Below are 17215 nucleotides of genomic sequence, written 5' to 3' on the forward strand. Positions count from 1 at the left end.
GACTGGACTGTATTGGACAGAGCTGACCTGAATTTGGTTGGCAGATCTCACACAAGTTGTGGCAATGTGTCTAGAGAGAGAGAGTTACAGGCAGATGGTGAAGTCAGCCAAATTGGTGAAGGTCACTGGACACAGAGGATGGCCCATATACTCATATGACAACATTACCAGAAATTAAGGGTCCAGCTGATCGTACATCGCAACCAGCTGGGTTCATGCAATTGCAAAAAGTGAAGTCATTTATCTCCACTAAGGCCTGTAAATATCCTTCATTGCCTGTTTCGACTCTTTTACACTAAACATGTTTGTTTCTTAGTTGTTACTTTTCAAACACATTGTAAGTACAAAAATATCTTGAGATGGCTGTCTTAACTGACTGTCGGATGCTCCAGAAACTGCCTGAAACACTATCTGCACTCAGCGTGCCACCAGTTGAGTCTACTCAAACCGGTGCAGCTCCTTAGAAACCAATTGTTCAATACACTCATCACTGGCCTCAGGTGTTCACCAAATTCATTCAAATTCTTACCACATGGTATGATTATACAAAATACTTTACCCATCTGGTGAACCTTATTTACCTTATTTATAGAAATTCAGAACATGTTGTGTTCTTATCTGATCATTAAGATACTTTGTGCTTCCAAAGATTTTAGAGATACAAAGTTACACAAAACAAGACAGGAAGACAGTATCAAACTATCTAGAAAATAAAAGTTATAAAGAAAATAAAAATCACAAAAAACACTTTTTCAAGAAAAAAAATACTGTTAGCTGGGAAAACCATAATTCTACAAAAACTCTATATTCTGCTCATATTCCAGAGTGACCACAGGGTTGTTGAACAGAGCTGAAAAAAAAAAACACCACTAAAAATTAAATCACACTGCATGTAATGTACATTTGGCCCACGGATCCATAAATCTGCTCCCGTGAAATAATCACCATGGCGACTCGGTCATGGTCAGACTCTGGGATTCCTTCGTGTCAAACACAAACATAATTTTCTATAATTTAAGCATGCTGGTGGTTATCTACAGCCCTGTGGGTTCATAAATTAATTACAACAGGTCAGAAGCTAATTGTATGTTTTTCTATAAAGAGATGTTAGGATTCTGCATGTGATGACACTTAGTACAGGAAGAGTTATGTCTTAGTAACACAGATGCACCTACCAGGCAGTAAATATAATTAGAAAACAGTTTTTTTTTTACAGTAATTCAGTTTTAAAAACTGGAATTTATTCAACATACATTGATTCTACACAAAGCAGTTTAATTGATCACTGTGGTAACACCAGCAAACTGGTCTGACTTTAAAATCTGTACAGTATTGTCCGAATACCTTCCAAACATGAGACATGAAAATCAACCAAGCAGAAGACCCGAAGGTCCAGTGAACGCAACCGGGGTTTCCTGAACGCCTCAGCAGAACCACAGGCTGACCTCCTCCAGGTCACACCGCACCGATGCCTTCATTCATGAGGAAGGAGCCCAAACGAACACTGAGTTAGCTTTTTTTTTTTTTATTGGGTTGATGTAATACTGTTACTTGGTGAGAAAGTTGATGTTGGGTTTTCATTTGCTGGATGACAGAATCAAGTATTTCACAAGTTTCCACTTCTTGAACGGAATTACTGAGATAAAGTCACTTTTCAATGATATGCCAGTTTAACCGAGGTACACGTGTATTTTTAGTCGGATGAGAGAGATTGTTAGTGTCTGTCTCTTATTTAGATATTTTCTTTTGGTTTGTGGAGAGGATGTACGTCGTTCTACCAAAGCCTCAGTTTTTCACTGTCTGTCTAACTCATCCTTACTATCCAGCTTCAATCCGATTTAATCCACTTTTATTGCATTCAGTCAGAAAAAACAAGCACAAATTTTGTTACTAACAAAATTGACTTAATTCTTCTAACATATGCATCTGTAAAACTGGAGAAGAAAAAATTACAATTACATGAACACCACTTGGGAAAGGTGAGACATTTTTGTCATCTGGACAATCTGTCTCACAGTCAGGCTCCAAATGACTGAAAGAGTCATGCAAGTGTGTAGTAATAGCCAAACATGCCGGCCTCTGGCCCCTAGCAGGAGGCGCAGCGTTTTCTACCACTGCGTTAGGATTTATGTGAGTTCAACGCAAGACTTGCTCACAGCAGAGCAGACCGTGGTTTATTCAGCACCATGCCGCCGGCTCCCTGATCTGTCTACAACAAAAAGCAGGAGACTTTATTTTCATTTCCCAAAAATGATTTTAAAGGCCGAGAAATAAGCAGACCCTCCAGCAGGAAATAACAGCACAGCCAGGAGAAAATAGCTCAGATTGCTTTCAGATCGCACCTCCATCGCGAGATAAAATCTGCCGACAACAACAACTAGCGACAACTAAATAGGGTAAGTCTAAATGTGTACTGGAACTAATTGGATTAAATGAACTGCACTAGGTGCCTAATGACTTACACATTAAGTGAACAGCTAAAATCTAAAGCATATTAAATGCATACTAAATTACAACACCTCTGCTCCGCAATGGAAATGGTGACGGGGGAGTCTAGGGTGTAAGTTCAGGGTATTATTAGTTGACTTTGGGCTATGAAGTTTTTGGCAATACCTCATATTTGTCTGGTCGCGTCCAAGATGCCTGGGAAGAACAAAAACAGAGGAAGCAAAGGCAAAAACAGTGGAGTGAATGAGTTTTCAGACGGGATCCATACAGACGGCAGAATGGATTTCATTTATTTTGAATGTCTCACGTGCAGGACGCTGAAATTCCATGAAAACTGCTTTCTGACATCAAAACATCAAAGTACACAAGTCATCTCATATGCTAATAGAATATATTAAATATAGCATTAAAAAGCTGTTGAATGAGTTAGAAAATTGTGCAACAGGTCTTGACTGTAAAACAGAATTATATAACATTAACTATGTTACACTAGACTCAAAAGACGATTTTCAATAGCGTTTGTCTTCTTTTCATTCCTGTACATAAAACTGATCATACACAGAGAAACAGAGCAGCCCCAGTACACAAAAGCCTTCAGATATTTGGTTGTCAAGCAGACGTGGCGATTCTTTGCTGTCGTCCTTCTGCAGTGAACCTCAGAGATGCTAATCTACCTTCCTCACCAGGTTACCTACTCTGTGGGGTGCAGAGAGAAACTCAAGGTCTCTTCTAGTTTTTTGCTTTGTGACTACGTCAATGAGAGCCGATTTCAACACTTCGGATGAAATATGAAGAACTGTGCTTGTACACAAAAGCCTTTGTACACAAGGCTTTTGAGCAGTAATAACTGTCCCTTTAGAGCAGTTTTCTTTGCTCTAAAGGTGTACTTAAGTTTCTAAAAACTACTATGATCTGGCATCTATACCTGAAAGCAATGAAGCAGTAACAGAAAAAACTCAACATTATACATACTCAACTTTATACATACTTATATATATATATATATATATATATATATATATATATATATATATATATATATATATATATATATATATATATATATAAATTTTAATGTGAAACAAAATAAAAGTCACCATTTTTTGCAAAGGGTTGTAGTTCAAACACAGACAGAAATCATCCTGTTATCACAAACACGGAGTCTCTATGGAAATAGTTAAGAACTTCTTTGTAAATAAAAGTTTAACCAAGCTTGAGAAACCTAAAACAAGGTCAAACAACTTGCCTGCCAACCTGAAGTTGATCTAATTTTATTGAACATTTTATTGAACATTAATCAGAGGTAAAGATTTATTTTTCATCTGAATGGATGTTCAGGTGGAATCAGGGAATGAGAGTAGGAAACGGAGACCAAACAGCTCCAGTTGGAACGCCAGAGTGGAGCTTCGTTCTGATATGCTGAATGGGACCTTCTTAGCTGCTTATTAATTAATGTAGCATAAAAAGGAATTGGCCACACTGTGGAAAAAAGGCAATGAAACTAATTACAGGTGAGCCGCTGCAGGCACATAGACGTGTTTTCTTCCTAATCAGCGTTTTCTTTAATAGCAGTGCTCTCTGCTTCCAAGGTGGGCCAGGAAATATAACCTGACAATGGAAATCCTAAATTTGAAGTTGCACAGAGATGTCAGAGTGTGTTCTTCTTAAAAAAAAGAAAATATGACTGATTAAAAAAACAAAAAAAAAACAAGTAGGGGCTGTTATGTTAAATGACTGTACTTCTGTTGGACATCATTATGAATGAAACTGTCCTCTTCAAGTCTAATGGATGTGAGAACAGATGACAGAGTGTCACAAACAGAAGTCTAATAATGAATCACAATCCAGTGGAAATTACAGAACCGTCACCAAATGATTAGAAGAAATTTCAGAGTGCACCAACATAAAATCGAAACATTTGTGACAGTGATAAATAGGTATAAAGGGGGGTTGTGACAGGCTGTGAATGGGGGACATTTGTTGACAACTGTGAGCAGCGATGGGCAAGGCAAGGACTGTTGTGCAGGTGGAAGATAAGATTCAGAAACTTGCAATGCAGCCGTGACTGCTTCCACTTTCTGGCAGTGATAAATTGCACAGTTAATAAGAGAAAACTGGGGATGTGCCAGCTGTGTCAAAGACACTAAACGTCTGGAATATTGTATATCAATGATGGTGGCTAGAGATTCATATCTGGAGAAAAGTTTCTGATCAACATTTATGTCTACTAAAACTTTCATGAAGAATTGTCCGATATATCAATACCAGCAGGTTGTAATTCTTTTCACATGCGGATCAAACCACAGTTGTAAATGATTACATACTTGTATGTAACCTTAAATTTTCCGCAGGCAAAATTTTTAACAAATGTGCGCAATTTATACAGAAAAATATGTCTTTAGTGTTTTCTAATCAGGTTTTTTACCTGAGACTGCATTGGTCAAGAAGCAAATGAGGTTGTCTGGTATTGTGCTAAACTGGTTCCAATCCTTCTTGGTTAAATGGAGCTGCTTTAGTCATTTAGTAGTTGAAAATTCGCATGATTACATGAGGGGTTCCTCAAGGTTTTGTTCTTTGACCACTTTTATTCAACCTCCATATGTTTGTTTCTTGTTTCAGACTATGGAGTACAACGTCTCTGAGAAAACTTGTCCTGATGACACTTGACTGTAGGTTTTGAGTCACTATGTGGCCACAGTCACTGGGTGATTGTCTCATAAACATTCATGATCGGATTGGTCAGATCATAGCCTTAACCAGACTCAATGAGGCTAAAAAAACAGCCTTTACAAGAAACCAGGTATCTACAGCCGGAGTTCTAGTTTGTCTAGCTGTTTAGACATCTTTGTAGAGTTAAGATTTTATATTGAATAATTTACTTGTATCATGTCAGTTTTTTATTTGCTTTATGTTATTTGCAAATGATGACTACATTTTATGATTCTCTCTTTATTTAATATTCTAACACCTTCTTTCTACAGTAAGCACATTGTGCTTACATAAGACCAATGCTTGTTTGGTTAATTTCTCAGATCTGAACTTGATATTAAAATTTGAGTCATGCCGCAGCTTTAGCCCATCATCCATCACAGGAGACCTGAGGACAAAGCATGAAAAGTGAAGTAGGCCACTGTGGCCTAAATATCTGCACATCCTCTGGGACCCCACAGGACAGGTGTTCAGTGCACTGACTGTGTGCTGCTCCAAGAATAACACAGCTGCCATTTCATGCCTCCGTCATGTGAAGCATCATTTACATAATAATCCCATCTCATGATGCAGAATAAAAACACTTCAACGGAGTGGCCTCAAAGACGAAGAGTTTCAAGGTTATTTTGTGCCAAATTGTGTTTTCTTTTTATTTAGTGGCAAACTACCAGCAGTCAAGCTGGTCAGTCCAAACTGTTGATGCAAGAGAAACGGCAGGCATTTCGTGTTTATTGCTTGTATAATCTTATATCAGCCATTTTGTTTTACATAAATTGGATGTTTGTTTGTAAGTCTGCAGCAGGATGATTATATTTACCGCTGCACATGTTGTCAGGACAGATTGTTGTGACGGATATGTTTTTACACTATCAAACTTTAATAAGGAACAACACTTGCATGAGATTCTGATGCCAGAGCATAGTGATCAGTGTACCGAACAAAATGCAGAGCAATAATACCAATAGTTCTCACCTTTTAAATGGACAATTTCAATTCTTTGGAGAGACAGTTTGATAAAGAGGTTATGAATCTCATCTTCCTCTGGCTGACTTCAGTTTGAAGAAACAGAAATTAGTTTAACCAAAAGAGCCTCCAAAAAAAAACATTGTTTTTTTTTTTATTAGAGCTCTTCCTGAATTGTAACTGTGCAACAGTACACAAAACTGAAAGTGTTAATTTAAGGACATTTACAACTGAAACAACTGCTGGGAAAAAGCCTTTGTTTTTCTGTAACATAGAAAACATCCCAGGGTCACTTCTTTTTCTGGAACAGAGTCATTAACTGTGATATTGTTGTATCTTTGTTAAGTCCTTCTTTGTGTTGTGTTTGTCTTGTAGCTTATTCCTGTCCTCTGAACCCAAAAGCTGATCATATTGAACCTGGTTCTGCTGGATGCTTCTCCCCATTAAAGGGAAGATTTCTCTCCACTGTCACCACATGCATGGTCAGCAGGCAAACTACAAAGTCAGCAAAATTGATAAAATCAGCAGGGATTTCTAAGGCAGATAAGTATTTGTCAACTGGCATTTAGTGGCATTGTTTTATAAATTGGTTTAAATTGTTGCTTTTCTCAATTTTAATTGGATTTGAAATGCCTTTGATTCTTTCTAATTTGATACAAAGTAGTCTTATTATGTGAGTTGGAGTACTTCCCTTAAAATGTTTTTTAATTGCATTTTGAAGTTACGTGCACCATGTCATATTTGAACTGCAGTTGTTTTTAAACGGTTCATTACTGGCCTTTGTTAGTCTTGAAACCAGGCTGAGGAGCCAATCTAATCATTTGGCTCAGCTGTTTTGGAGCAGAGACACATCTAAAAGTTGCAGGACTTTAGCTCTTAAGCAAATGCACGTTTAAAAATATTAAGAAATCAAAACCACAACCGTAATCTAGTTTCCCTGATGATGATCATCTCCGAAAAAATGAGCCTACTCATTTCTAAAGTGGGTCATTACAGCACTTGGCAGATGAGCACAGACAGAAAAAAATAACCTGAATAAAATCAGTAATTAGGAGTAATGTCAACAAAATTAATTTTCACCTTTTTAGCGTATTTACACATAATTTTCCTGTAGGGTCTTCTCAAAGCACTTCCACAAAAATACCCTCTATAGGGGCTAATAACCTCTATAGAACAGGGATAGGTGGAGTGTTAACACTGGGAAGTAATTTCCAGGCAGTAACACAGAACTGCCTGGAAATTGGTTTTATAGAAAACTGCACACTCGCCTCTGACATTCACTATGAAATCTATTAAAAATTAAAACCATTCCAGAGAAGACCGTGACGAGTTTAGAGAGCTGTTAGACTCTGGAGTTTACAATGAGCAAATTCAGCTGATGAAATGATTGCAGGTTGGTGTGCGAAATGAAGCGAGACAATTTGAGATGATGATCCTGTTAGATGGGAAACAGTGGAGATATACTTTACTGAAGTAATTTTCAAGACAGAATAAAGACTGAAAGAAGAGTGGTGACTAAATGATTGTGATGTCTCTGCTGAAACTGAGCCATGTCTTGCAGGCATTCAAAGTGATTATGCCCAAGAACAGCAAAATAGCATAATTGTAATGGATTAACACTGTGATAAATGATATATTTCTGTCTCCCAGTTTTTTTAGTGTATCTTTAAAGTTGCTAAACACTGGCATTAAAGACAGCCCTGTTGTCAGGCATTTGTTGTCATGAGTTAGCATGGCCACCGATGACGGCAAATAAACGGTTTTCCTGGAATGATGAGTTGTGAGCATTGTGCGTCTGTCTCATTTTATCTTGTCACAACATCGTATTAGTTTCAGCAAATATGCATGAAATGTACTTTTACAAAAGTTACATTTACATGCTATGTAATTCAAGCATTCGTTTGTCTTTGGCTTACCAGTTGCTTCCCTAGTTTATTCATTTCATTATTTTATATAACAGTCAATCACAGAGTCAGTGGTTTCCAAAGATCATTCAGGAGAATAAATACAAGTTAGAAATCTGAGTTCTCTCTGCAAACTATGGATTAAGCTGAACTTTAATCCTGAAACTCAATTGCCAGTTTAAGGCTGTATATATTGATGCAAACAGGTTGCTGCAGCTTTTCTATTTTTAACATTTTCCCTGAAACATATTTGTTTTCCAGGTTAATGGTGCATAAAATTGTCAAAACAAAATGTCTGAATCATTCTTAACCGTTTGCTATTTAAACAAAGGAATGGAAGCATTTTATATCCTCTGCAATAGGGTCAAATAAAGGAGAATTCTTTAGGAAATTCAAACACAATGCTCTAATAATGAGAAACATTTACAGAATTGTTAGTGGCAGGACTGTTGCCCCTTACCTGCTCTCCTTCAGTGAAAACTCTGTTTCCAAATCTCCAGGAGATGGTGGGTGTGGGGTCACCTGAGGCCTCGCAGGTCAGGGTGACCTCCTCATCAAACTCTGAGGCAGTCTCGTTGTTGAAGTAGGTAATGTTCGGCAGCACTGGAAACAGAACAGAATGTATTAATGCCTTTCGACTCAGGACTCAGCAGGGGAGGTGTTTGTTGCAGCCGACTCTTCAGATTTCACACTGTGGAAACACTCTCCCTTGACGGAGATTTAGCATCTCTCCAAACTTCTTTGGGGGGGAAATACTTTAGGCAGCAAAACAAGTCCAGAAGTAAAGTAGTTTTGTATCGACTCATTCTAAGATCAAAAGTATCAAATGTGATCTTATCAAAGCCATGGGTCTCTCAGTGACACAGACGACTCCTCTGCTTGTTTCCACTTTATTGTTTATGGAATTCAAGTTACTTAAAATGCTCAAATTAAGACAAAGAAACCAAGTATAAACCAATGTATAGTCTTTATTCACTTATTTATTTAAGAGCTTTTCCACGCAATTCAAAACTGAATTTCTCTAATAACTACTAATGATTGATTTTATGCAACAAGCCTTGTGTAAGCTAATTAGGTTGAAGTTTATAAATGTTTGGGAAGAAAAGTTGGGAAAGTATAGGTAAATAAAAACATTTTAAAAAATTGTTTTACAAAAAATAAAAAAAAAAACTAATAATTTGTTAAATTAACAAAATACAATTCAAAATTGTCAGATTAATATAAGAAATCCATAAAAATAAATAAATATAAATGATGAGTAACTCGATTACAGATTTAATCATAGCAGAGCTTACAGAATTATGATGAATAAAAATCTGATAAATGATCCAAAGATCATTTTTGAAAATGTTATGTTTATGCGTAACATTTTTTCTTTGGCAATACAATTTTTTATAACTCACTTGTTAAAAATGACAAAAATTAGTTGTAAGAGAAAAAGCAAAAATAAAATTTGTTTTGCCTCAGCATCATTCTCCATCTCACCCAACTGCTGCATGTTAAACTGCTCTGCTCTCTTATACATGTATATGTCAAATAAAATAAAATTATTCTTATTTCACAAATCGAAGTCCAAAGATTTCTTGAGTCAATGTAGAATATTTCAGTCCAAGTGTAACCCTCTATCAGTGCCATCAATACTTGCCTTCAGAATATGTTTCAGTAATTTATATTTACTGCACAAATGACCATGTTTGGTTTTTACAGATCAAATTCCTTTAGATTTGAAAGTACATGCGATTAGGTGACACCCAGATGTCTCATAAACAGAGAAATAGCTCTTTAATTTAGTACATTGGTGTATTTAAAAAAATCAATTAATATTTGATTATCCTATTTAAAACAAATATCTATTTGGCAGCTTAGTTTAGCATTAGGGGGCCTAAAGGCTTCAGAGAGATTTTTTATTCAATGTTAGATACCTTCTAGGGTAAAAGTCTACACTGATACATGTTTAAAATGACCTGAAGGGTGTATTAATCACTTTTCAACAGGGCGTGCTGAGCGCTACATGTTGTGTACGGCTACATCCAGCTAATGGAAAAGCTGTGAAAGGAGTATGCAGTAAATGTCAATGAGTGCGACAGGAAAGGCCAGAATGACAGAGAGAGAGAAAAAAAAAACGTACGGGAATGGAGATATTCTCTTACCGAACACGTTCAGGCTGACTTCCTCGGTTTTCTCTCCTGCCTTGTTCTTGGCGATGCAAGTGTAATCTCCTTCATCCACCTTTTTGACTTCCTTTATTACCAATTCAGAACCATCCTCGTTCAAGCTGTATTTGTCGCCCATTTCAAGGACGATGTTGTTACTTTAGAGATGGGAAACGAAAGAAAAAGGCAGCGGGTTCACTTCGCAGGTCTTTTGCTCAAACACCTTTAGCAGCCCACAAAAAAACAGTTCTTACTGAGACACAGAAAACTGGATCGCAGTGGCTTGGATTAATGTCTATTTTTCCAAAAGCCTTGAAACTAAACTATCTCTGTTCATCTGTTTTAGAACTTTAATAGGGATTACGACCATGTCATTACAGAATGTGTAGATGATGTTGTGCTATTCGCTTCACTTATCTCACAAAAATCAAATAACAAAAGTAGTGAGATAAATTATTTTATTTAAAACTAATTACTGTAAAAATAAAAAAAATAAAAGTAAGTTTGTGAAAGTAATTTGAGAATCGAGTAAATTGAGCAGGCAGCAAATAACTGAGGAAGAACATTAAGGGTACCTTCTTGTTCATTTATACAGGTGCAGTGAAATACATAAATAAATAAAACAATGAAAAGTTTATTTTACTTCAAAATCCGTCAATCAAAAATGTGAAACCCAATTTTTTTGATGGAGCCAATTTATGTAGGGATCTGTGTTTTTAAACATTCTTTTTCCTTCCACTAAACTTCTCATTAATAAGATCAGAAACACCACATCATCTTCAGTGACCGCCTTTTATTTGTCTCTTTCAAAATAGTCTACAGCTGTGTGAAGCTGATTTATTAAAGCAGAGAAGCTCAGTAATGTGACCTTAAAAACATTACACCTTTTTCCCTAATTTAAACCATGAAAGCATGTCTCCCAATGCTTATTGGTAGTGATTTCATTCATAAGAAAGGGAAAATGACATACTGCGCCCAGGTAACGGTGGGCTCAGGGAAGCCGTCTGCATCACAGGCCAACAGGGCAGATTCACCAACATCTGCTGTGGCGTTGACTTCAGTCTTCCTGGCACGGATTGTGGGAAGAACTGAAACAGAAAGACGACAAAAAGTTAGAGGAACACAAGTTACAGATCAGCTTGCAGGTAATTTTAAATATCACTCCTACGTTTTTGATTAATATTTGTGATAAATATCCTTCGCCGTTCTGTGACCCTGTCTGGAGTGATTTAGACTGAAACCTGAAGTGGAGCCACCATCTAATTATCAAAAACCACAGAGCGAAGAAAATAAAAATCAAGAGCAGCGTCCCCACCGACTCAGGATGAGGCTGAACACATTCGTGTGCTTTTCTCAAATTATGAGCAGACCGAGTGCCAGAGCAGGACAGGTGGACATATGCAGAATATTACGAGCCACATCTTAAGCTTTAAAAGAGTAAATTTCCTCTGACAGACAGTCTTCCTAATCACATCCCTCCATTATGAGCAAACTAGCGACTTGTTGGGAAACCGCTCATGCTGAGCGCTAAAGTAGACGCAGATGGAGTGCTTACCATTAACGATGACCTTTATCGCCCGGAAGTCAATTTCTCCCCTGGCCATAACACGAGCCTCACAATTATACATTCCTTCATCGACCTTCTTGATGCCACGTATCTGCAGGTGGCCATTATCCATGAACCTGTAGCGCACTAAAAGGAAAGAATAGACAAATGCAGAATCAAGCATTAACATCTCAGAAATACTCAACTCCACTCTGGGCTGACAGAAACAGAAAAAGGGTCACATATTTTTTTCTTCATGTGCATGCATATGAAAGAAATATTATTTATAAAAAAAACATTTAATACTTCTCTTTGGCTATTTCACTTTCAGATACTCAAACCGTAAAGCCAGGTGTGATTCCAATGAGTAAGTTTGTCACAAAAGGCAAAAATAAAAACAGTATAAAAACTACATCAAAGTAATCTATTAAACAAAATGTTTTGATAAAGATGGCCTCTAATTTGACTAATGTTTTGGCTAAGAGCTGCAGAAATTGATGGAGGAATTGGTGCAGTGTCTTCAAACACATACTCATATAAGTATGTAGAACGTGTACATACTTATTTGGCATTTTTGTACTGCAGCTTTGCAGACCAGTCTGTTGAGCTTGGTTCTTCAGACTGGGCTCTAAGTATGCAGGAGAAGAATCATTATCTTAAATAGCAAACACTTGATAGAAGGTATTAGCTATTGGCAACAATTACTTTTTTACATGTGGTGCGCTCCATTTACATTGTTTTTTTACCTGAATAAGTCAAATAATTGTGTTAATTGTATCCACAGAAATACATAACTGTATTTTGTTTTACTGCAGTGTGAAGTCTATACAGTAGACGTTAAGTTTTCATGGGGCTTACTGACCACCGCCGCCCTTGAATAGCTGAAATCCATGATTTGAGACAACCTCTAAAAACACTTACCACTGCATGTTCAGACATCAAATATACCTTGACATGTATTGATACACACAGTGGAAATTATCTTAGCACTTGAAGCAGATGGCCACACTCTTCCTGACCTCAGCTCCAGGCTACAGCCAATCAACAACAAAAAGAAGAAAAGGAAATAGGGATTGTGGATTGGCCGCTTTGCACACATCAGCCAAAAGCAGCAATGTAGGTATTTCAGCTTCCCAAGAGGCATTTTTCCAAATATTTTAGATATGCTTTACTGAAAGACCCATGAATAGTTGGATTATTCATGAAAGATTTTGAGTTACACTCCACAGAACAGTCTGAGAATACTGAACTGCTGGGACGCAGGGGGTCACCGAACCTGTGAGTAAATAAAGTGAAAAGGTGAGAGGGAACTTTTATAGGGAATGCTACAAAGGCATTCCCTATAAAAGTATTCCCTATACTAATTAGCATAATTAGTACGCTAATTATGAATGTGCCTTTAACTCAAAATATACTAAGCCCAACTGAGCTCAATCAGTTTTGCTTTTCCAAGTACACATTTCATGATGAGTAGCTCTAAACTAGAAGAATTGCTATCTTTCATTCCTAATGAGAACATTTTAAATCAGACATGCATTTATTGTTTTTGTTACTTTTATGTATTTCTTTTCTTTCTTTCAAATCAAATGAGAACCATCCAATTTGAAAAATAAGGAGAAAACCAGCTATAGACTACCATAAAAACAACCATGGAAACATACCAAAGACCAATTACATAGAGCCATTGCAGTTGTCCAAATTAATTCCCCTGCATTAATTCCCCAGCACTGGACACAATCATACTGATAAAATGAAACAAGATACAATATATTTTTAAATGAGGCCTACTTTATATAAAGAGAAACTCACTCCAACAACCTTTCTGGGACGCAAAAAGGCTAAATAATCCACCTCATTTATGCTAATATTGCTCGCCTTTGCTCCTTCTCGATCTGCGCCAAACCACGGCCTAACACCCTAGCTTGACGAAAGTCTGTCCCGATTGGATGAGCCCTGTGGCCGCAGGCTGGCCCTGGGCCAACCAAACCGAGGGGGCGTGGCTGGACGTCTGAGCCGTGACAGACATTTAGCCCTTCGGAAAGACCCTGGGATTTACCCTGGTGGTTTAACACCAGGTTTGTTGAAAATGTAACAAAATGTCATGCATTATTTTTAAAATGTGTTTATTTTTTGGTAGTTATTTTCAAGTCGTTTATTTTAACAACTTTATTGTAAATGTCAGGGAGGGCTTAGCTGGACTAGCCCACTTATACCAGCCGTCTTTGGTTTCTATCCCTCTGGATTCCCTCTGGGCTTAAAGAGCTAGTTTTAGGATTCCTTCACTGCTACCTGGGATTCATTGTGTTTTTTTTAATTGGCTGCACCTGTGGTGAGCTGAATATAGTGCAGGCCTCCACTGCTGCCTTCAAAAGTGCCTAAAATTTCCCATAGATTCAACAAGTTGTGTGATTAATTCTCTGGGATCTTGTTCGGCACCGACATGGTTGGAGTGCAGACTTTCTGCAGGTTGGTCAGCTGCACATTCAACATGAGGATCTCCTGTTCCAACATCCCAAACAGGTTGGATGGATATGTGGTGACTGTGGAAGCCACTCAAGTACACTGAGCTTCTTTTCTGAGATTGAGTTGATTTGAGCTTGGTGCCATGGTGTGTGTTCCTGATAGAACGTGTGGTCATACAGGAATGACACGTGGCCACCTGCAGCCTGCATTATTAATACAAGCTGCGATGGGCTCATGTTGTCTTGTTGCTAATCACAAATTCTTATTCTACATTCTCAAGGTTGTAACTGAAGTTGACTGTATTTCTGCTTGGTTATTTGATTTCCTTTTCCTTTCTCTTCTGATGTCCCATTAAAGGTGCTGTCTAGATGCCTTAATGTGTGGAGTTGTTGCCATAGTCTTGACAAAATTTAACTCTAAGAAATGTATGTCCATTAATTCAATCATAGTCTACATCCGCTCATACTTGCAGGGTCACAGGGAAACTGGTGCATATTTCTTGTGTCATTAGGTCAGAGACGAAGCACACTCTGTACAGGTCACCATTCGTGGTAGCACTGCTACCGACTTCATCACATTCCTAAGAAATTTTTGTAAACTTTTGAATTTGAAGGGACCTAAAAATAAAAACTAATCTAGAATTGGAAGCTGCTTTCCAAAAGTTTATTTTGGCAGGTTTCAGTTCAAGTTAAAATGAGATTTCAGTGCCTCTACTTGTCTTAAAAGGTAACATGCTGTGTAAACTCGAGGAACGTGTGATATTTGATTAATGTGATTATATGCTGGGAGGGCTGCTGAGATGGAATACTAAACGTTTTCTCTCACTATGTTTTCTGTATTTGCATAATTCAGGAGACTAACAAGTTCTCCTCATATCCTATTACTGTAACTTTGCAGAGAAATAAAGTATTTATCTGATTGTGATAGAATTTTTGAACCTCTTAAATGAGGTTTTGGATTTTCACACTCCAGATGTATAATATGTTTAACTGCAGATGGGAATGGGAAAAAAATCACTGCAAGTTTTGTTTCTCACAAGTTTAGAGATGTGAGTCTTAATTTATGTCTCAGCGACACTTTAGCATAAGCAGCTCTTTGTGGACATTTAAACATATGGTTAGGTCGACTGCTGCACTGAGGAAAATTACATGAGCACTTCTCAGTGCTGGTCACAATTGGAGTTTTTTTTATTTTTTCCATCAGTGGAAAACACATTCCTTGATAAGAGGCCAAGAATAAAGGCAGGCTAAGCGCTACTTTGTGGTAAGTTGAGGCTTTCCAGCGGTCACCAGAGGAGGGGTAACGTTAAGGTTAAATCAGACCCTGTTCAAGTGCAAAACAAAGCCCGTTTTCTTTCTCAGTGCACACAACACTGACATTATTCACCGAGGCAGAGTTGGACAAAGGTTTGTAAAGCCAAAATAAACTCATGTTTGGCTGCAGGAAGTTGCCACAATAACAGAAATTCAGCCAAAGTTTACATATAGACCCCACAAGTGTTAGAAATTGGCTAAAAATGCCTCCATATTGGACACAAATACATGTTACATAATGGACACATATAAACTGCCTTTATAGATTTGATTGAGGACAGCTGCAAATTTGTGAATGAAGAAATGTCCTCCAAACGAGTGTTACAGCAAGACTACAACCCTAAAAACACCAGCAGGATTAACCAATTTAGAAACTAATATTAACTCAGGTGAAGGTTAATCATTATAAAGTAACATGACTGTTGAAAACAGCTTCATGCACACTGTGCATGAAGCTGTTGCTGAACTGAAGAGTGACAAACTGCTGCATCCTTGATGCACAGAGGCACATTATGGTAGATCCTTCCTCCCAGCAGCTCCCTAACCCTCAGAGTCTGAGGTCATCACTGCTCCCAACAAACGCAATAAATGTTGACATACATTTTTATTTGCACAATTTTACTCTTATTAAATCATATTTCTGCTGTTGCATAGTTCTTATTGTTACTTATTGTAAATAGTCTGACTTTCTTGATGTAACAATACACAACACTTTTAATAGCTATCTTCTACATATGATGAAATTTTTTCTTTAATATACTGTATGTTTTTTTTAGTAAATTTTTGTGATAGACTTTATACTCTTATCATGCTTTGATGGCCTGTCACTTAGCTGCTGTTGCTCCTGAATTTTTCTACTGTGACACAATAAACAGTATTTTTATTCTATTCACGGGAAAGCTAAATTTTTTTTTTTAGCCTTTTTCAGTTTATGCTGTAAATGTTTGGGTTTGCACAGAAAACCCCTGACACCGGAGTTTATTTCGACAGCATACAATTCATTTTTCCTTATTTTCTGTAGAGTGGTTTGATAAAACACATTCTCCAAGTTTAGATCTGGAATAAGATGCGGAGTATTCCCAATGCACTTTCCTGTATGGAAATAGAAAGTATGGCAATAGAATGTGCTGCTGTGAGGAGGGATTTTTTTTTACTTTTTTATTTTTTTGAACAAACGGCGTTTATTTTTAACACAACTATATACCCAAATCAAAGTTTATCCTCTTCTCATCTTATTCCCACAAAACTAAATGTTAAAACAATATCATTTTATATATTCTTTTAACATTTGAAATGCTCTGCTGCCGAGCTTTGTTCTTCGGTTTGTTTAATTTGTTCAGCCATTTCCATGGAGTTATTTTAAAGCCCAAAATTGTTTCATGCTTCACAGCTTCTAAGCTACAATTGTTTCAAACACAGGGATCAACGGTAAAGAAAAAAGGCGATTATTACAGAATCATTTCTAAAGTTTCCATGGATTGCTTCTTGTGTTTTTCTTTTGTCAAGTTTTCTCTGCTTATTTTTTTTTTCCGCTGAATATCAAAATCAATGGTAACTGCTGCAAATCAAAGCTAATTATGGCTTCCTTTCACAGTAAAAGAGCAGGTGACAAACTTTCCAGAATCCCTTTTCAAGCCTAAAGGCGGGGAGCGCTTGATATGCTAACGAGAACGATTTTTCAATTGAGTGAACTATTGAAAACACAGACATCAGGCA

General features: G+C 37.2%; 1 protein-coding gene across 13 annotated transcripts in view; it reads right to left on the minus strand.

The window, feature by feature from the left end:
- ncam1a (neural cell adhesion molecule 1a) overlaps nucleotides 1-17215 on the minus strand; it is a 261999-nt gene that overhangs the window by 57765 nt on the left and 187019 nt on the right. For 7 of the 13 annotated variants that reach the window (XM_055046945.1, XM_055046943.1, XM_055046949.1 and 4 more), the window contains exons 5-8: nucleotides 11733-11870; nucleotides 11148-11265; nucleotides 10175-10335; nucleotides 8485-8627 (exon numbers count right to left, since the gene is read on the minus strand). In XM_055046945.1, coding sequence (XP_054902920.1) covers nucleotides 8485-8627; nucleotides 10175-10335; nucleotides 11148-11265; nucleotides 11733-11870 — 560 coding nt within the window. Of the gene's footprint in view, nucleotides 1-2613; nucleotides 2644-8484; nucleotides 8628-10174; nucleotides 10336-11147; nucleotides 11266-11732; nucleotides 11871-17215 lie in introns of all 13 variants that reach the window. The other 6 variants (XM_055046942.1, XM_055046938.1, XM_055046941.1 and 3 more) reach the window with 1 other exon arrangement.

The sequence above is a fragment of the Poeciliopsis prolifica genome, unplaced genomic scaffold (assembly GCF_027474105.1).
Source record: "Poeciliopsis prolifica strain line A6 unplaced genomic scaffold, Auburn_PproV2 SCAFFOLD024, whole genome shotgun sequence".
In the NCBI taxonomy this organism is placed as follows: domain Eukaryota; kingdom Metazoa; phylum Chordata; class Actinopteri; order Cyprinodontiformes; family Poeciliidae; genus Poeciliopsis; species Poeciliopsis prolifica.